At 63.0% G+C, this 19,336-nt stretch overlaps 1 protein-coding gene across 5 annotated transcripts; it reads right to left on the bottom strand.

Annotated features, from left to right (window-relative positions):
• Window positions 1–1,968: 1,968 nt before the first annotated feature.
• On the bottom strand, window positions 1,969–18,320 carry IGF2 (insulin like growth factor 2). 5 transcript variants are annotated; one of them, XM_068554703.1, is made up of 4 exons: window positions 18,240–18,320; window positions 5,755–5,917; window positions 3,592–3,740; window positions 1,969–3,140 (listed from the first exon to the last, which is right to left on the bottom strand). In XM_068554703.1, the coding sequence occupies exons 2-4, from the start codon at window positions 5,909–5,911 to the stop codon at window positions 2,901–2,903; spliced, it is 546 nt and encodes a 181-aa protein (XP_068410804.1). In that variant the 5' UTR covers window positions 5,912–5,917; window positions 18,240–18,320; the 3' UTR covers window positions 1,969–2,900. The 5 variants fall into 5 exon arrangements, with proteins under 5 accessions (XP_068410804.1, XP_068410802.1, XP_068410800.1 ...); XM_068554701.1 differs by lacking the exon at window positions 18,240–18,320 and adding an exon at window positions 17,427–17,476; XM_068554699.1 differs by lacking the exon at window positions 18,240–18,320 and adding an exon at window positions 10,713–10,874.
• Between the last annotated feature and the right edge of the window lie 1,016 nt (window positions 18,321–19,336).

Below are 19,336 nucleotides of genomic sequence, written 5' to 3'. Positions count from 1 at the left end.
GGCATGGAGGTCAGAAGGGGCCCGGGTCGGGATGGCGCTGACCCACAGAGAGCTGCTCACTGGGGGACACAGAGGAGCCTCGGCAGACGCCCCCGGAGCCCCCACCCGATCGAGGCAAACGGAACCCTGGGTGGGTGGCGTCTGGCTGAGTGGGCAGGTAATTTGGGGTGCCTCGAAGACAATTTGGATCTCAGGCCAATCCGTCTGGCTTCTCCGATTAAGACAATTTGGCTCTTTGGGCTTCTGTCCAATGGTCCAAATGGCCCACTCCCTGGGCGCTTGCCGGGGGACCCTCTGTGCCTTGGGTGGGCTGGCACGGACCGCCCCCTGGGTCGTGCCAGCCCCGTCACCGGGGCCCAGAAGCTTCGGGCCTCTAGATTGCTAGTCGGGCTGCCGTGCAGGGGGGCTGCACTGGGGGCAGAGGCGGGGGTGAGGTAAACCTCCCAGCCGCCCGGGTCCCTGCCGCAGCCCTAGGCGCTGAGATGGTGGCTGGGTCGGTACCGCCAGACCCAAGGGCTTCGGGGCCCAAGCGACCCCAGCTGTCCGACACACTCGCAGCTCTCCTGCTCTGCGGGGCTCGTGCCCTCCGGACCTCTCCTACTGCCCGGCATCACCCCACCTGGTCACCAGGAAGCCCCGCGGAGCTCCAAGCTTCCTGGGGCCAAGACGGGGCACTGAGGAGGCGGGCAAGCTGTCACCGAGGGGTGCGGGGAGGGCTCCCCAGGTGCACGGAAGGCGGCCACCTGCTCCCGCCCGATGGAGCCCCTGGCTCACACATCTGTAGCCCCTTCCCCCCCGGCCGGCTGGGCCAGCCGGGGGCCCCACCTTGGTGGCCTCCGAGCACCTTCCTGACACCTGAAGAGACGCCTCCCTGACCCCTCCTCCGCCCCTCAGGACCCCCGGGGACCAGCCACCGTCCCCGGGGGCCAGGCCAGGCAGCGGCCGTCTCCATTCCCCTCTGACTTCTCGGGGGGCACAGTGGCCAGCACCCCCGCGGAGGCTCCACTCTCCACTCAACCCAAGCGACAGGGACAGGCAAAAATCAAACCAAGGGTGATAAATGGCGGAGGGCAGGACGGCGGCGGGCGCCGCGCAGGTGACGGGTGGTTGGCTTCATGCGTTCCTTGTCCTTGGTCACTGCCCCCCTGTTACACGGGGAGGGGAGTAAGTTTAATTTGGTACATGAGCGCATAAAAAGCTAAGGAGGGAATCAAAAAAAAAAAAGGAAAAAAAGCCCCAGGAGAAGCCAATTAAAGGGGGGAAATAGATCAATTGGCATCAATTTGGGTTCCTGATTCGATCTGTAATTCTGCACGTCTCCTCGTCAATCCTTCCTCCTGACCGTGTTGTCCAAACCTTTGCTGGACCACTTCCTACCCCAGAGCATCCCCCCCTCCCAGCCCCCACTGCCCCCCCACCCACCCCACCAACCTCCAGACTTCCCACACTCCCCATCACCCTTGCCAGCCTCCAGGGGGCCCTCGTTTCTGACAGGCTCCCCCAGGAGGCTGGCAAAGATGACCCCTAGGTGTGCTGGGGGGGTCCCCAGATCTCGCAGGAGCACACCTAGGGGGTCAGGCGACGTGGCAGGGCATGTCTTGCTCGGCCACAGCCATCTCCAGTCCGGCCAAACCCGTTCCTCGCTCGGCACGATAGTAGGTGCGTGGATGCCAGTGGGGTCTGGGGGCATCGGGACTCTCACTGCAGGTGCCGTGGGGTCAGGACGGGTGCCGAGAAGGAGGGGGGATCTTCCTCATCTCGGAAAGATGGAACCACCCGCGCCTGAGCCTGGGACACACACCCTCCCACCCTAGGGCGCATCCCAGGGGACCGGAGGGGAGCACAGGACGTGAAAACCTCATTGCAGGGCAGCTTAGAGAAGAATTTGGGATGGAATGCGGTCTCATCTGCACAATGCTGGGTTTGGGTATCCCACATATCTGGGTCTGTGTGCGTGTGTGTGTATGGATGCACGTGAGGGTTGTGGATGTGTGTGAGCTTGTGTGGATGAGTGTGTGTGAGGGTGCGTGTGTGCGAGGGAGTGTGTGTGTGTGTGCGCGCCCATGCAGGGTTGCGTGTGGGTGCGTGTGCTTTCAAAGGTGAGGATTCAGACGTAAGATTTTGGAGTATGTGGGCGTTTATGCCAATTAAGTTTTATCTGCGCGAATTCGGGTTTTCTGTTCCGTGCACTGCTCCTCGGGTCTTGCTGGGCCCCCCCACAGCTCCATAGCGGTCTCAGTGATGGAAACGAGGGGGAGGAACAGGTTTGGGTCTTTGGTGTCACACTGCCAGAGCCCAGCGAGGGTTTGGTGAAGGAGGGAGATGGCTGGCGAGCAGTGACGAGCCTACCTGCAAATTTGGTGCCTTCCTTTCTCTTGGATGGTCAGCTCACAGCCAATTGAAGTCCAGGTCCGAAAGGAACGAGAAGGAAGGGTGGGGGCCAAATTCTTTTATTTTGCCAATTGTTTTGAAGCCAATTTATTTTTAGTTATTTTTTTTCAGCTAATTGATTTTTTTTTTTTTTAGGGTTTTCTGGAAAGCTAGTTAGCTTTTCCGGTGTTGCTAAGAAGCCAATTCATTTCAAGGGGGCCGACACGTTTGTGATTGCAATTTTGGTTGTGTAATTTGGGGGTGATTTGGTGGTGACAATTTGGAAGAGAGAGCTAAAGCCAATTGGTTTTGTACATTTTTAAAGATTTTGTTGTGATTCCCTTAGCCCGATGGAGGGGGCCGAGGAGAGACCAGCCTGACGTGGGGAGGTTGGGGCACGGGGGCCAGGTCGGGGGAGCCCGCAGACAGGACGGTACAGAGGTTTCAGAGGTGGGACCTGATGGAAAGGTCCCGGTCAAGAGGAGGTCACGAGCGGATGGTGCCACTTTGCAGAATTACGACAATTTGGCTCACTTCCGATGGCCGGACGCCTCAAGAGAGGCGCCCCCGTGGGCGGCGGGGTCCTGGGTGGGCAGGGCGATCAGGGGACGGTGACGCTTGGCCTCTCTGAACACCTCCAGCTCCTTGGCGAGCGTGCGACCCCGGCGGGCTCGCAGGAGGGCAGGCAGGCCCCTGCGCAGGCGTTGGGCGGACTGCTTCCAGGTGTCATATTGGAAGAATTTGCCCACGGGGTATCTGGGGAAGTTGTCCTGAGAGGGGAAGGGCCGGTCAAGGGGTGCCTGGCCCCCAGCCCCTGGCCCCAAGCCACCCAGGCCCCGGGGGGACATCTGGGCAACCTGCTGGGGGCTGTCCCTAAACCTTCCATCGTGCCTGACGTGTGACAGGTCAGTAACTCCCCCAGCTTCTGGCCAACGCCACCACGGCGGGGGGGGGGGGGCACGTGGCAAACATGTAAAAGACTCCCTAGCCGCGCTTCCAGCTAAGGAGCTGCCACGCCCTGGTCCCCTGGCTTAGAGGTAACAGCCTCGACGGGCTCCACAGAGAGAGGAGGGTCCCGGAGACCCCGGTTTCCCTCACAGGGGCCGGGCCGTCTGTGGGCTCAGAGCTGGGGGGCCGCCCACGGGCCCAGAGCTGGGGTGCCGTCCACGGGCCCAGAGCTGGGGGGCCGTCCACGGGCCCGAGCTGGGGGGGCCGCCTTACCGGAAGCACGGTCGGAGGGGTCGACACGTCCCTCTCGGACTTGGCGGGGGTGGCGCAGTAGGTCTCCAGCAGGGCCAGGTCGCAGCTGCGGAAGCAGCACTCTTCCACGATGCCACGGCTGCGGCGGTTCACGCGGCTTGCCGGCCTGCCTGGAAGTCCCACAGGAGGAAGGAAAGGGCACGTCAGCACCAGTGCCCCAGGGGGCTCCCCAGGGTTCCTCCAGCCAGCCCCCCACCCCTGCCCGTGGGACAGGATGCCGGTCACCTTGCAGGGACAGCCAGCCCCGGCCTGGAGGGCAGGAAGAAAGCGAGAGGGGGGCGCGCAGGGGCCCCAGAAAGGAGAGAAGGGACAGCGGGTGAGTGCGCTGCAGGACCAGCCCCCTGGCCTCTCGGTGCCTCCCTCGTCGTATGTAAAGTGGGCACGGCCTCCTGGTCCACCACCAGGGGCTGTTTGGAAAACGCACGGGGCCCGGCCCCACATCCTGGGATCCCAGGGTCCTGACCCAAAGGCCGACCGGGACCCAAGTGCCGTCCCCGGACCAACCAGGAGCCTGGGTGCCTGCGGCCCTAGAGACGCCGCCGCGACAGGTAGGAATGGGAGGAAGAAGGAGAAGACGGGAGGAGAGGAGTGAGGACCTGCAAAAACCACGCCCTCCTTTCTTCCCGTCCTCCCCCTCCCCTCCGCGCACAGGCTCCACACTCAGCTGCAAGGAATCCGCCATCGCTGGGGGGAGGGAGGGGAGCCCCTAGTAAGGGGTCCAGGTGCAGGGTCAAAAGGGCTGGGGGCTCAGCCCAGCCCTCCTTCCAGGGAAACCTGGTGCCAGGGGGCCACTCCCCGGGCAAGGACCAGCCAGCACCAGACCGTACAGTGCCATCTCCTGCCCCCAAACGTGGCAGGAGAGAGAGGCCACAGGAGAAGCCAGGGCAGGCAGGGGCCTCAGAAGCGTCAAGAAGCAGGAATGCTTTTTAAAGAGAAGCTTTGACATGCCAAGACGGGCATTTACGGCCCATTTCAGAGGGTGGGTAAGTAAAGGCTGCAGAAGAAGATGCCTTGTGGTGGGTGACGGGCTGGTTACGACGAGCCTTACGGCCACTGCCTGCTTGCCCCGGCCATGTCCCACACCACACACCACCCACACCCAGCCCTGAGCGGTGTCTGGCTGAGCCCAGGGGGAGCACACACTCCCTCCCCGCTTGAGGGTCAAGAAACTGCCCCCCAGTTTCTCCTGTCATCCAGATGGACACTCTCCGGAACTCCCCTGACCCGTCCTACAGTTAAAGAAACTGAGGCCCAGATTGCTGGGAAGCGAGGGCAAGAGCCCACACCCCGAAGGAGAGGTCACCTCCAACGGGGGACCCGCCCTGCCACACCGGGCACAGGGGCAAGGGAAAGCGGAGGTCTCCATGTGCCCAGCCAGCTCCTGCAGGTCGGGAATCAGAGAGGAGGGCGAGGAACAGCCAAAGCACTCGGGCCAGCAGGCGGGCACCCTGCATTGTGCCCTGCCCCTCGGGTGCGGATCCCACCCAGCCCTGGGGGCCCCGGCGGTCCCCTCCTGTGGATGGAGCCCAGCGTCCCCCAGCACGTGGGGCATGCACACTCACGCCACCAGCAACATGTGCTTTTATTCTTACTGGTTTTCAACCCATTTGATTCCATTTGAAATCTAACCATCCATGGGTATCTGCCCGTTGCCAAGATGTGGGCAAAACGTGCGGGGAAACCAGTGCCCGCAGCCCTGCCCGTGGGCAGGTCAGGGAGAAGCAGGAGGGAAAGGGCTGCCTCCCTGCGGGGAAGCCCGGCCTCCAGCCCACTCTGCACCCCACCCGCACCTGCCACTTAAGGTCTGGTCCCCCTGTAGATACCACCGTCCACTCTCCCTCCCACCTTGAGTCATGTTGCAAGAAATCGGGGAGTGCGGGCACCGCCCAGGCACACTGTAAGTGCCTAATAAATGTGGACTGCAAGGGCGTGACCGCACTCTCAAAGTCTCAGAGCAAGGGCCCCGGGCTCATTCACCTCCGAGGGGCCTCCCTGGGCCCGACCCCCAGGCCAGGTATCCTGAAGGACCTGCAGAGGTGTCTGGCATGCGGTAAGGAGGACGCCAGCATCTATCGAGCACCAGCTGTGTACACCCCTCCGCCCTTGCCCCGCTGAGCTACTTACTGAAGTAGAAGCCGCGGTCCCCGCAGACAAACTGGAGGGTGTCCACCAGCTCCCCGCCGCACAGAGTCTCACTGGGGCGGTAAGCAGCATAGCAGCACGAGGCGAAGGCCAAGAAGGCGAGCAGCACCAGCATCGACTTTCCCACTCGGATCCCCATTGGTGTCTGCGGGTGGAGACGAGAGGCGTGAGCCCTCCGCCCCGCCACGGCCAGGTCCAGGCCTCGGCCACTGCCCGCCAGCCAGGGTGTGCCGAAGTGCTGGCCCCGCCAGGGGATGAGGGCCTGCTCCCTTTGGGGACACTAAGCCCAGCCATCTCCTAATTTAAAGTCCAGTTACAGTTTTAAAGCATGGCTTTCTCCTTAATCTTAATTGTTTTAACTACAGAAGAACAGGCGCTTTCACTGCTGAGGCAGGCAGGATGCAGAACTGCCCCGCGCGAAGGGCTGTGTGTGGAGCACATCTTTGAGGGGCACCAAGTGCTAGTCGGTAATTTCACGTGGGGATCGCTGCCCCCATCGTTACTACTGCAGGGGCCCAGCCACACCCAGAGCTGCAGGGGCCAGTGCTGGACACTGGACCTGGCCTCCATCCTATGATGTCATGGGGGCGGGGCCAGCACAGGGCAGCGGCCACTCCTCGGGCCTCCCAGCGCCAGCCAAGATGGCAGACGGCCCCACCCCAGCACAGAACATGTGCATCCCAGAGGACCAGCTAAGCAAGGGTGCCAGGAGGACCAGCCTCCCTCCCAAAGCAACAGGGGGCTTCTGCTGGGCCAGCACCACCCTTCTCCTTCCCGCACTGCCTTTGCCGCCCTCTCAGTCTGCGGCTGAGCAAAGCCTGGGTCAAGGGTCCGACGGTCAGCACGGCGGTGCCAGCCACGCTCCCAGGAGCCTCCTTCTCCTACATCACTTAGTCCCTCGACTCCAGTCTGCCCCGGGCACCCCAAACACACATAAAAGCCAAAAGCCTCCTTTCCAGGCCTCGCATCACACTACCCAGGGCCAGGGACCTCAAAGTCCCTCCAGGACCACCAGACCCTCTCCCCATTTGGGGTACCAAACCCTATCCCAGGAGCTGGAGAGAACAGGCCGGGCCACCTGGAGGCCAGACCCTAGCTCCCTCAGGGTACCGTCTAGAAGGAGAGGCACGTCTCAAGACACACCCCTTCGCAAGGCTGTGTGGCTGCAGACCTGGGGCAAGGGTTAACCAGGTGCCCTAAGGAGTCAGGGGGCTTGAAAGGGACCTTGACTCCTCTTTAGACACAGCAAGCCACCCCCGCCCCTCCAAAAGGTGGAAGCCCCCCAGGCAGGCAGCCCCAGCCTGCCCTCTGCAGGCCCAGGTATGAGCCCCCTCTGGGGGGACAGTCACGGCCGGGTGCTCCTGAGCCCCGTGGCACCCGCAGGCTACCCTAGTAAGGGCCTGGGTGGAGCTGCCCACTTGTGTCCCTCTTAGGCTGTGCACCCAGTGAGCACAGAGGCGCCGAGCAGCACGCCCCTTGCCAGCCTGGAGCAAGGCTGCTGCATGCTGGGCCCAGGGGAATTTTGATGCAATAAATCGTGTAGGAAATGAGGGACTGAGGAGGAAGCAGTCTCGCTCAAGCTCCTGACGAGCAGGGCCAGCTCCACGGAAGGTCGAAAGCGCCGCCTCGCTCAGCCCACCTCCTCCTCCCTGCACCAGACCCCAGCCTGTCTCCCGCCACCCCAGGGCCGCCCCCCCCCCTCCGAATTCTAAGAACAAATTTGGCCAGCTAGGGAGTCGGTGCCGTCCGAGCGGCAGCTCCATCCTTCTGCAAGCCCAGCCACTTAGTGTGGGGTCCAGTGCAGGGCACCAGCAGACAGCAGAAGACCAGACGAGAGGCATGCATTTGTGCGGGCCAGGTGAGCAAGCGGGCAGAGGAGGGAGGGCAGGGGTGAGAGGGCAGAGGCAGAGAGGAGGGACGAAGGGCGTGAGTGAGAGGCAGCGGGCAGGGGCCAAGGGGCTGAGGCCGGAGGCGCTCAGCAGCCGGCAGGCCGGAGCGGGAGGGCAGCGGGGTCCTCGCTCAACAGCCCTGGTTACCTGCAGCTGGACAGGAGGCTCGCTGGGGCTGGAGGAGGAGGAGGAGAAGGATGAGGAGGAGGAGGAGGAGGAGGATGAGGAGGAGGAGGAGGAGGAGGAGGAGGAGGAGGCTGGAAGGCTGCCTCGGAAGAGAAGCTAATGTCCAGTTTGCAGGCTGGTCAGTGCCTCAGCTTTTATGTCTGAGACGGCTCCTCCCAGCCCCGGCTCCACCCTACCCCCACCCCTCTCCCTGCTGACCACTCCCCCCGCCCCCTTTGCTCCCGCCCCCTCCCTCCTTCCAGCCATTCCCTTCTCTGCGGCACCCCCAGCCGCCTTCCCCACCATCTCTTAGCAAAGAACGGGGGATGGGGGGGCTCATCCTGCACCCCCAGCCCATCTTGGCACCGGGAAATGGGGGGGGGTGCAGGGAGGGGGGCTGCTTTCCACCTCCTTGTATGGAAACTTCCATCTGCCCACTGGGGCAGGGGCAGTTACCCTCTCTGGGTTGTCCACTCCTGCCCTTTTGAGCCCTGCACCAGGCCCTCTCTCCAGATTCCTGGCTGGCAATGTTGGGGACAGAGAAAGGGAGGCTATAGGGGGGTGCGCTGCGAATGCGGTGTCTGGCAGGACTCTTTTGCCAACTCGGCCCCCCTCGCTCCATCCTGGCCCCGCCCACCCAGTTTTCCTCTCTCGGTCTTGCTGGCACTGAGTCAACATACCAGGGTGGGTTTCTGAGATTTGTGCCCGTCCTCGTTGCACTGCCCCCCGCCCCCGCCCCCGCGGCACAAATCACAAACTTTCAGCAACACCCCCTGCACCCGCAAAACGACCAGGAAGTCGCCTTGCAGACAGCTCACACCTCCCTTGGCACTTCCCAAGTCCCCACCCCCGCCCCCCCCCACCCCTCGCCCCCTCCTCCGCGGCACAGGGCAGAGCGCGGGGTTTGCGACGCGGAACGTGACCGACAGCCCCCCACCCCGTCTGCCCCGGGCCCAGCCGCCCCGCCCGGCCCGGCCCGCACGCAGCTTACCTGGAAGCCGGCGCAGGGGCCGCCCACCTCCCTGCTGCGTATTGCAAACCGAACAGCGGGCGTTGGCCCTCCTGCCGGGCACTCCTCTGCCAGCGCCGCTCTGGCCGAGTCGCGGGGGCCGAATGTGCGACGGGGCAGAACGGGGGGATGGCTTTTTTGGGGGGGTGGGAAACTCGTCTGATTGTTTGGGGAGGACGGGCTGTCTGCGGGCTGGGGCGGGCCAGATGTTGTACTTTTAGGGGGGTAAAGGGTATCGGGAAATGAGGTCAGCTGTTGTATCAAGGATAGAGAGGGGCAGAGATAGTGAGAGAGACAGAGTGAACGTGAAAAGGGGGGGGGCCGAAGAGAGGGCGAGAGAGAGAGAGAGGACAGCGAGAGACGGGCAGGCGCACAGCGGGAGAGAACAGCGGAGAGAGAAACAGAAAGCGTATAATTAATCCACTTTGGGACGGCGAAGGCGAGAGGGCGGGCGTGGAAGGGGAGGGAGTTGGAGGCAAGGAGCTGGGGGGGGCGGGAGGGAGCAAAGGGAAGGCTGCGGAAGAAGAGAGGGGGCCGGGACCAGAGGCCGGAGAGGGGACGGGGAGCGCAGAGAAGCGAGGAAAGGGCGCAACGTCGGGGGCCGGGGAAGGTGCTGAGGGGGGCGGAGCGGAGGCGTCACCCGGGCCGCGGGCGCCCAGCTCGGTTTGGGCCGACGGAGCCCTCGGCCGTCGCGAGCCCGGGCCTCGGGGGGGCGGCGGTGGCGGCGCCGGGGCCGCTCGGGACGCAGCGAGGAGGGGGAGCGGCCGGGCTGCGCGCCGGGGAGGGCCGGGAGGGAGCGCGGGGGATGACAACGCCGGCGGCCTGCGAGCCGGACTGCCTGCGGGGGGGACCGCCTCCTCGGGCGAAGCGGGACGGGCGTTGAGGTAGATGAGGAGGAGGCGGCGGGGGATCCGCAGGCCGGCGGAGCGCGACCCCGCCGACGGCGCCCGAGATGGGAGTCAGCAGCGTGGCGGCGGACGGCGTCGACGCGGGGCCGCCAGCCGGGTGGAGGCGCTGGCGGGCCGAGCGCGGGCGGGCGTGGGCCAGGAGGCGGGGGCGGCCGGAAGGGGGGGGCCGGGGGCCGGCCTGGCCTCACGCAGCTCCGCCGGAGAGCAGGCGAACTCCGAGCGCCAACGCCCGGCTCTTATAGCCGCGCCACCCCGCGGCTCGGCGCCCGCTCGGGCCCCGCTGGCCGTGCGCCCGCGCCAATGGGCGCCCGCGGGGCCCTCGCCCCGCCCCCGGACCGCCCTCGCAACTCGAGCCAAGGGCGGGGGGCGGGCTTGGGGTCCCGGGGGGCGGCGGTCGGGGGGGGGGGCTGTGGGGTGCGCGGGGGCGAGATTGGATTGGGGGCAGGGATCGGCAGAGTTCGAAAGAAATCCCGAATCGCCATTCTAAAGTGTTTGGGGGCCCCGTCTTAGGTTCCGGGGTGCCAAGGTCCCCGCATTAGTGCACGGGGGACGCGAGGCGACCAGGGTGGGCGGCGTCACATGCCCTAGCGACGGCCGGGTCCCCGCGCCCGGCCAGGGGGCTACGCGGCGAGGGTGCCCTGTCGGAAGGCGGGCGCAGGTGGCTCGACACTGGGTCGGGGGTCCCCGAGTGCCGCTGGGATGTGCAGGGGAAGTGGGGAGTCCCTGGGCGCGGGCGGGACGCGCCGCCGCCACCTGCCCGAGCAGGCGCAGCACCTCGAGCCGCAGCCGGAGCCCGAGCGCCCCCCGGTGCCGCGCGGGAACCGGGGAGTAGCCTCGGCGGCCGCCAGGTGCGGTACGTGGGGAGGGCCGGCCGGGCCAGGACCGAATCTGGGCCAGGCATGGGGCCGGCCCGGGCTGCGCCTGCCGGCAGAGAAACGAGCAGGGCGGGAAACATCGCTCAAATCCTACCTGCATGACCGGGCTCACCGGGGTGCATCTAAGCAGCTCGCCTTTGGGGCCCACCCAAAATATCCGGATAATAGTTCCCCCGTCCTCAGTGCGTTGGACTTGCGTAGACTCGGGTTCAGCCCCAGGGGCCACCACGATAATTTGGGGGTCTGGGGAAACCATCGCCTGGAGAGTTTGGACGATGTAAGAAGTCGTTGTGATTTTTACCAAGTCAAAAACCACGCACAAGCCCCCGCGCCCCGCCCGCCCCCAGGAGCCCCGGCCGCCAGCGCCCCTCCGAGGGGAAGGGGCCGCCGGCGGCGGAAGCCCGCGCCCGGCTCGCCCCCTCGCTCCGCCATCAATCACGTCGCCCGCGCTCGGCGCGCGCCTCCCGGAGTCCTCCGCCCGGCGGCTGGAGGCGCCGCGCCGCCCGAGCCGGGTGCGCCTCTCCTCCGCGTCCCTCCTACCCTGCGCCCTGCCTGCCCCGCTGGGGGGCCGCCGAGGCGCTTTCCCCACGACCGTGATCTTTGCAGAAAGCAAACGAAAGCGGCGCGGGTTTCAGGGCGCCCGGCCCAGCGAGCGCGGCCGCCGAGGGGCTAGCCCGCCGCAGGCTCCCGCGCCCCGCGCCCGTGTCCCCGGCAGCCGCTCGGGACGGCGGGACGGCGGCGGGTGGGTTTGGGAGCCGGGCCGGGACGCGAGGCGGCGGGGAGCTCACCGCGAGGCTGGAGGCCGGAGGCTGCGTCCGCGGGCGCGCTAGGAGCCGAGGCAGAGAGCGAGCGCTCTGCAACGGGCGGTGGACGCGCTGAAGGTGAGCGAGACCCCGGGGGCAGTCCCCCGTGTCCGGGGGCAACGCCCAGTCCGTTGGAAGACCCGGGGACAATGCCCAAATTTGGGGGAAACTGGGGGCAATGCCCAGTCGTTTTCCTGGACGCGGGAGAAGCACTGCCTACGTCCTGGAGGACACGCTGCCGGGCCAAGTGTGTTTGGGGAACACAAGAGAAATTTTCCAACTCCGAGGAGCTCCGGGGACTTCGTAGGAGACGCAGAGAGGCCCAGAACCAGTGCCCGTGGTACGCGGGATTGGGGAAGCTGCAGAGACTGCGGCGGGGCCGGGAACGATGCCCAAAGGCCGGGAACGCAAGTTAGAGCCGCCTGATTTGCGGGCGAGAGAACGAGTGTCCTGAAGTGGGGACCCAAGGGAGGTTGCGTCGGTGTGGGGAACTTCGATTCATGACTAAATTCGAGACTCCAGAAAAAGAGTCCGAATCTGAGGACCGGGGAGATGTCTCCCTGCAACTGGGGGACAAGGGAGCCGCGTCTAAAATGTGGGGACCCCAGCATCTGGGTCAGCACGCTTGTGGGGGTCCCACTTTGTGGGGAAGTAGGTTTGGGGATGACCCGAGGAAAATGCTCAGCGTGAAACTTGGGAGAACCCCAGAGGCGTACTGTCTAAAACTGGGGGAAGAAAAACAATGGACACATTTTGGGGATCTACGCAAATCGTCCGTGTGGTGGAGAAGAGTGGAGATTAATTTCCACAACTTAGAAATTCAAGTTAGTGGCCTGGACGCTTGCAGCACCCAAGGAAAGTAACTTGCATAATGGCTGTGGCTTTTGAGAAAATTCTCAATGTCCTTTAGAGAATCAAGAAACACGATCTAAATTCGGGGCAACCTGGGGTGTGATCAGGACATTTGAAGAATGCAGAAAATCAATGTCCTTTTATATGTTAATTTTTACATTGGTTTCAATTAGTTTATTTTTGGTGAACAAGAAAAAATATATATTTTCCTGGGCACTGCCTGCATTTGGGGAACCCTAGTAAGACGTGGCCCAAGTTTGGGGGATCCATGAAAATTGTTCAGTAGAGATTGGTACCTAAATTTCAGGGAACCTGGTTAGTAGCAAGGAAGCTTGTAGGACGCGGCCTATAATACCTGGGATTTCCAGGACCCGGGGGATATTTTTCGGTATCTGGGCAATTTCACTTTGGGAGGCCTGTGGAAAATTGCCTAAATTTAGGGGGACTCGGGGCAAGGATCACAAACTCAGGGGACCCGTAAATCAATTTCAAAAAAAAAAAAAAAGTTCAATTCTTTTGTGGAGGGGGGAAAAAAATCTCAGTTTATTTTGGAGGGCTGGCAGACAGTATCTCAATCTGGAGGCCCCAGAAAAATCATTTTTGAATCTGGGAATCCAAAGAAGTTCTTCAAAGTCCTCAGGAGAATTGAGGGTCAGTATCTAAGTTTTAGGGGGAAAGGATTAAGAGTTCCTAAGTGGTGGGGCCTGAAGAATCAGTGCCTGAAGTTGGTTATCTACAGGGGCTTTGCAGTGTCTGGGAGACCCAGAAAATGTCGACAAAATTTGGGGTGACTCAGTGGGTGCCTGGGATGCTTTGGAGCCCAAGAAATCAGTGCCTTTCTGTGACAGAAGTGTAACATTGAATGTGTTTGGGGGGCCTGGAGGGCAATGCCTAATGTTGAGAGCCCAGCGTGTCCAAATAGAGGAAAGGGTCCAGTGTTGGTTGGCCTGGGATTTGGGATCAGTTCTGAGTTTTAGAAAACCTGGATTCTTGTCAGTAAGCTCGTGGGGCCCAGGGAATTTTTTAATATTCAGAATGTTATGAGGCGGAGAAAATATTCAGAATATTTGGTTACTGGGACACTCAAAAGAGCTTGGTATAACAAGATATAGGCTCTGTGAAAGAGTTTGTTTTGTGCGTGGTTTGACCCAGGGGGACCTGGGAGATTTGTGATTTGGGGGAATCTGCCTGTTCCACGATCACAATTGAGCACACCTTGGATAATTGCTCCGTGTGCTTTCGGGGCCTGGGTAACAGTGTCTAAATTTTAAGGAACCTGATTAGTGGCAAGGAAGCTTGGAGATCCCCGGAAATGAACGCCCCATATCTTCATGGCCCACCAAAAAAAAAAAAAAGAAACTGGGGGGGGGACCAGAAATCAATGCGTTTTGGGGACCAGAAATCATCCTCTCAATTTTGTGGAACTCAGGAGATCAGAGCGCAGACTGTTTATGATTCAGAAAGGGGATCGGCGTGCTTTGGGTGTAATGCCTAAATTTTGGTGGAGGTATGGGAAGCAGCGTTCAGACTCTGAGGGTCCCGGGGAAATGGCTTAGTGTGTTGCGGAGGTGGGGGGGGGGTGCCTAGGATTCTTTGTGGAAAATTTGGGGAACCCAGGGTGAGGCCAATACATTTGTGGAACTCAGCAGATAATGCCCCGAACTCTGGTGAACCAGGGGAACAGGGCTTCAGTGTGGGGGGCCCAGAACAGGGGTGGTAAGCTTGGGAGCCCCTGTCGTCCAAAATTACGGGGACACAGGAAGAGAGCTCCACTTGTTTGGGAATGATGCCTAAATGCCAGAAAAACACTGTGCACATTCTGGGGAGCCAGGCGAATTGGTCAGCCTGACCACAGGACCCAGGGTTAATGTTTAAATCTTCCTGAATAGGGTTTGCCACTGTGTAACTCTGCAGAACCTGGGGGTGGGGCTGGGGGTATATAAAATTGTCAAGAGCCTGGGAGAAAGCACCCAGTGAGTTTGGGGACCCAGGCCAGTAGTGTAAACCTGGGAAAGCCAGTGGGGGTTATGCGTTTTCAGATCCCCAGAAATTAATGTCCAAAAAACCCCAAAACAAAACAAAACAAAACCCCTTGTGACCTGGAGAAATGTTTAATGTATTGGGGGGACCTGAGCAAGGCTTAAATTTGGAAGAGACCAGAAAATATAATGTCTGCGATCCGGAGGAGCGGGGAAGGTGCTGGGTGGGTTGGGACCCTGGGAATGGAGGGCTGCGTTTGAGAGGTTGAGCTCCGGGGCCCGGGGAAGCACCCGCCGCTGGGGATCCGTCGCCCCCGGGACTCGCGCGGAGCAGTGGCGCCCTCCCCGGGGGACGCGAGCGCGGGTTGCGCGGCGGCGGTGGCGGCGGCGGCGGCAGCTCCGGGGCTGGTGCGCGGGATTGCCAGGGGCGCCCTCCACCCCGGCTGGCACATCGCTTCTCCCGCTTTTGCCTCCTCGCCCCTGAGAGCGCTTCCTTGCAGAAGCCCGGCCGGGCGGGCGTCGGGGTGGAAGGGAGAAACCCGAGAGCCGCGGGGGAGCGGTGGGGCGCTGCTCCCCCGGCGCTCCCGGGGCTCCGGGCTCCCCGCTCAGCCGCCTGCGAGGAGGCCCGCGGGCTCCCCGCCGCCGCCGCGCCCCACGCGCTCCCGCGCTGCGAGCCTAGGCGAAGCCGCGGCCGGGCTGCCGCCGCGGGCAGGCTCGTCCCCGGCTCGGTTTGGGGGCCCGGGAGCACCCCCGGCGGCCACCCCCTGCTCGCCCCGGCGCTCCGCGAGCGCCGTCCGGGCCTTCCCCAGCCCCCAAACGAGAGCGAACCCAATTTTGTTTTGGTAATGCGGGAGAGTAGAAGGGCTGGGGAAGAGGAGGAGAAAGTGGGGGGAAGAGATGGGGGGCAGGTCTGCACGGTGGCTGGGGGTCAGGGGTCTCCTTTCGTTTTTCTCTAAGAGAATTTTCATGAAAAGCCTCCCTCTCCGGGCTGTGAAAGCCTAGTTCCTTGAAGACAAACCCTGAACCCTACCCAGCCCCAAGGCCCTGGCGGGAACTGGGTCACCCCCTCGGAACTGGGCAATGTGGGAGGTGGGGGACAGCCACCCCAGGGGCATCTGTGGCTTGGGGGCGCTGCCAGAGAGGGGGTGCTGCCGGGGGCAGCAGAATGACGGGGCCCCGGGACCGGTACGCCGGCCGTCGCTTGTCCCCGCTGTCACCCCACAGAGGGACCCCAGCTAGAAGGGGGGCACCTCAAAGCCTGACACTCTGGAAAGGCAGGGGTTAATGCCATTGGACAGGTGTGGGGACTGGGCAGGGCTGAGGCAGCCCTTTCACAGGAGCTTGGCAGGACAGGGAGGACACCCCCCCACCTATGAAAAAAAACAGCCCATTTTCCACCCAGAGCCCAAGGCACGTGGGGAATGTTCCCCCTTCAAATTCCAGTCCGTATCAATCACCCCCGTGTCCATTCCAAGAACATCTGGCCTGTCTCGCCCCCCCCCCCCGCCCATCACTGCCCCCCTTCCCCCCTCCACCAGCCTTCTGCAGTCCCCAGCGTCCCTGGCTTTCAGGCCTATGCCTATAGGAGGGAGGGCGAGGAGGGAGCCTCCAGAAGGGAAGCCTGGCTTCGTAGCTCCCTATTCTGTGGCAACTTGTAAATTTGGGGGCGAGGAGTATTTTTAAGTGCCTGTCTGCGGACCCGGCTGCCTGGGATCCCAGAGCAGATTTCAAGTCCTGGATGAGGGCCTCTGCTGCCCTTGGCCCTGCTCTGGGCTCCCCACCTCTCCTCCAGGCCTGCCTCCCAGGCTGGGGGTGGCAGAAGGCTGGGACGTGTGTCAGTGGGGCCGCCTGGGCGCATCCCTGCCAGTGGCCCTTTGGTGAGCCCCCCTGCTTTGTGCCCTGAGCAGGCGCCAGCCCTGGAGAAGCTGCCGCTGGTGCTTGCAGACCTGGACCTTGGAGGTAAGACGGCTGAGGCCACCTTGGGGTGCCAGGCTGGGCCATCAGGGCGAGGGGGAGGGGGGCAGAGATGCACTTCCTCCCCGTGAGGGGCTGCCTGCTGAACCCTCGCCTTATTTAGTCACGAGTTCGGCTAAAGGGGCAGGGTTGTCGGGGGCAGATCCGGGTCACCGCGGGGCTCAAAAAGGGCACTGGCCGCCCCCAGCCAGGACCAGCCGCCCAGGTCGCCCCGACTTCCGGCCCCCCACGGTAGGAAGGGACCTGCCAGCAAGCCTGGCATGTCGTGGGGCTGGGGTCTCCCCCAGCACAGGGCTTGGCTGGCAGGAACTTCAGCCCCAAGCGCCATTCCTCCCCCACCCCTAACGACCTCCCCGCCTCCCACCGTAGTGCTCCAGCCCTGCAGCAGCCCTGGCCGCCCCTCTAGATCTGCAAACCATATTCCAGAGAGAATAATCATCCCCCCAAAGATTCGGACTCACCCCAGCAAGCCCAGCCCCTGCACCCAGGCCCGCGGCTCCGATGCTCCTGCTTTGCCGGTTCCCTCGCTCCCGCCCGCCCTGCAGCCGGCCTTTCCCACTCCCCGGTTTCCTCCCCCGGCTCTGGCTCCGAGCTGGCCGCCCCCCCCCTCCCTGGGACCAAGCCCAGCATTTTACAAACCCGGCTCGTTCTCCGGGAGTCCCCTGAGCGCCCCTCCTTCACCCCACCACAGGGCACCCGCCACTGGGGGCAAGGACCCTGCCCTCCAATCTAGGAGGGACACCCGCTTCGGTCAGCCCAGCTGGAAGCAGGGGACCCAGGCCCCAGCTGGAACGCCAGGACCCGACGGCACAAGCCACCCAAGGCACAAGGCACCACAAGCCACTGATCAATAGACCAAAAGTCAGAAGTACGTATGGGTCGGTGTGCGGGCACCAGGGGAGGGGGCCAAGCAGGCGCTCTCGGGAAGGACCGAGGCGTTGCCACTGTTGTACTATTTTATGTAGTGTCTGAACTAAAGACACCTTTAAAAAACATTCTTGGTTTCTCTCTCGGATGGGCAGACCAGCCTGCAAGGGGGCACCTGCTGGGCCCCCCACTGCAGGCCCTGAAGAGTGGCCTCTGTCGCTTTGGGGTCAGGAGCAAGCACACAGACCCACCCACCTCCACCTCCAAAGCTCTCCCAGAGCCTGGAGCAAGCACCCCTCTGGGGCAGCTTAGCCCGGGCCCCCACCCCGGTACCTGCTGCGTGAACCCTGCGGCCACCACCACGGAGCTGGCTCCAGAAGTGTCCAAGGAGGCTCTGGCCCCTGGGCCTTTCTAGTCACCACCCCCCCCCCGGCCCCCACTCACACACAGGAAGCCCCGCCGGACTGAACACAATGGAATCATGACAGCAGCACTCAGAGTGCCTCTCCCGGCCTCTGGTCATACCTCACTTGTGCCTCACAATTCTCAACAGCCAGGAGGGCTGCGCCTGTTGCCCACTTTGACAAACGGGGGCACAGAGAGGTCAAACCACTGGTGTGAGGACACACAGCCAGCAGCCCAGGGCAGGGAGGACTGGGTCTCACATGCCCCAGTTGAGCCCAGCTTTCCTGGAGTCCCCTATTCCTTCCCAGCGTATGAGTTTTTCCCCTGTGCCCTCCCCTCCTTCCCCCCTCCTCCAATTCTGTCCTCACCTTGACCCCCTCCCTGGCTTCTCCCCTAGGCTGCCCCCCTCCCCCTTCCTCTGTCCTTCTTCTACCAGGAGCTCCCCTCTGAGGACCATGCCGCTGCCCAGACTGCAGGGGGCCTGCTCTGCCCACACCTGAGCCCCCCAGGGAGAGAGGCACCTGGAGCCGACCACCTGAATCCCAGATGGCAGCTGTGTGACTCTGAACACACCCCCAGGCCCTCTGAGCCTCCACTCCTTGTCAAAGGGGGGGATGGGAACTGAAACTGCCTGGGGGGCTCTGAGCACCAGAGGAAATCAGGCCCCTGTACAGAGCCTGCTGCACAGAGATCTGTACCAGGGGACGCTGGGTCCTGCCCTGGGAGTCTGGAATCACTCACCTCTGTGGGGCTGGAGCTGACGGCCGACTTCAGTTCTGAGCGGGTGGGGATCGCCTGGGCCACAGGCCGCAGCAGCTGACCTCCGGGCTGGGGCCTCGGGTGGCTCTGGCCTGCTGCAGCTCAGGCCGGGGCTCGGGCTGCGGCTCAGGCTGGGGGGCAGCCTGGGCAGGGAGCTGACCCGGAGGAGATGTGGGGCCTTGGGGCTGGGAGCCGGAGTCCACCTCCTCTTCCTCAAGCTCAGTGGTGACTCTTCGGCCCCTGGGGAGAAGCAAAAGGGTGTTCCTAAGATGACCGCTTTTAAAACAAATCCACCCCCCCCCCAAGCCAGGGCCCTGGTCCCCTGCCCCTCCCCTGGCTGTTGGGTGGAGAGGCCTGCAGGTCACCTTGTCAGGGTTTGGGCGGTGGCTCCCCTTCCGGTCCCTCTGGCTGCCCAGCTCTCCCTTTCTTAAAGCACTAGGGAAGGAGGAAAGTACCCACAGTTCACCCAGAGCTGGACTTCCCAGGAGCCAAGCCTGCAGAGGTGCCCATGGAGGACACCCTCTTGTTGGACAAGCTGCCCCTTCCTGGGGTGGACTTCTGCCTGGGCATGGGGGCTGGGGGCTGCACACAAACTACCCGCCTTGGGGGATCACAGCACGCGATATCAAAATTCTCCCCTCTACTCCCCAACATTCCCACCTTGAATGGAAGCAAGGAGGGAGCCGGGCACAAACCAAAGGACACAGCTCTGCCTCGGGAAGGCAGCTGAGAGTGGGGGGAAACTGGGCTTCTCTGGGGAAATGAACCCCTTCCCCACAAACACCACCCTGGGTGGACGGAGGCGTCTGGGACCCTGGGTGGTGGGGAGAAACACGTCATGCACAAAATAATGCACTCCTGGAGAAACTACCCAGGGCAGGGGAGGCTGGGAGGGGGCCCAGGGGAACACTGTCTGGAGGAGAGAAGCTTTACTTTTTAAATCCTGCTGTGGGGTCCCAAGGGGCATTGCCCCTTCATTGTCCTTCTCACTCTCCAATGACATAGTGGGATTCTTGTGGGGGGGGGGCTGTTGTAGGGAGTGGGTAGAGAGGGAAGCTTTACTTTTTAAGTGGCATCAA

The sequence above is a fragment of the Eschrichtius robustus genome, chromosome 11, assembly GCF_028021215.1.
Source record: "Eschrichtius robustus isolate mEscRob2 chromosome 11, mEscRob2.pri, whole genome shotgun sequence".
In the NCBI taxonomy this organism is placed as follows: Eukaryota; Metazoa; Chordata; class Mammalia; order Artiodactyla; family Eschrichtiidae; genus Eschrichtius; species Eschrichtius robustus.
Note: the sequence above shows the minus strand (reverse complement) of the source record. Positions and strands in the feature narration are given on the sequence as shown.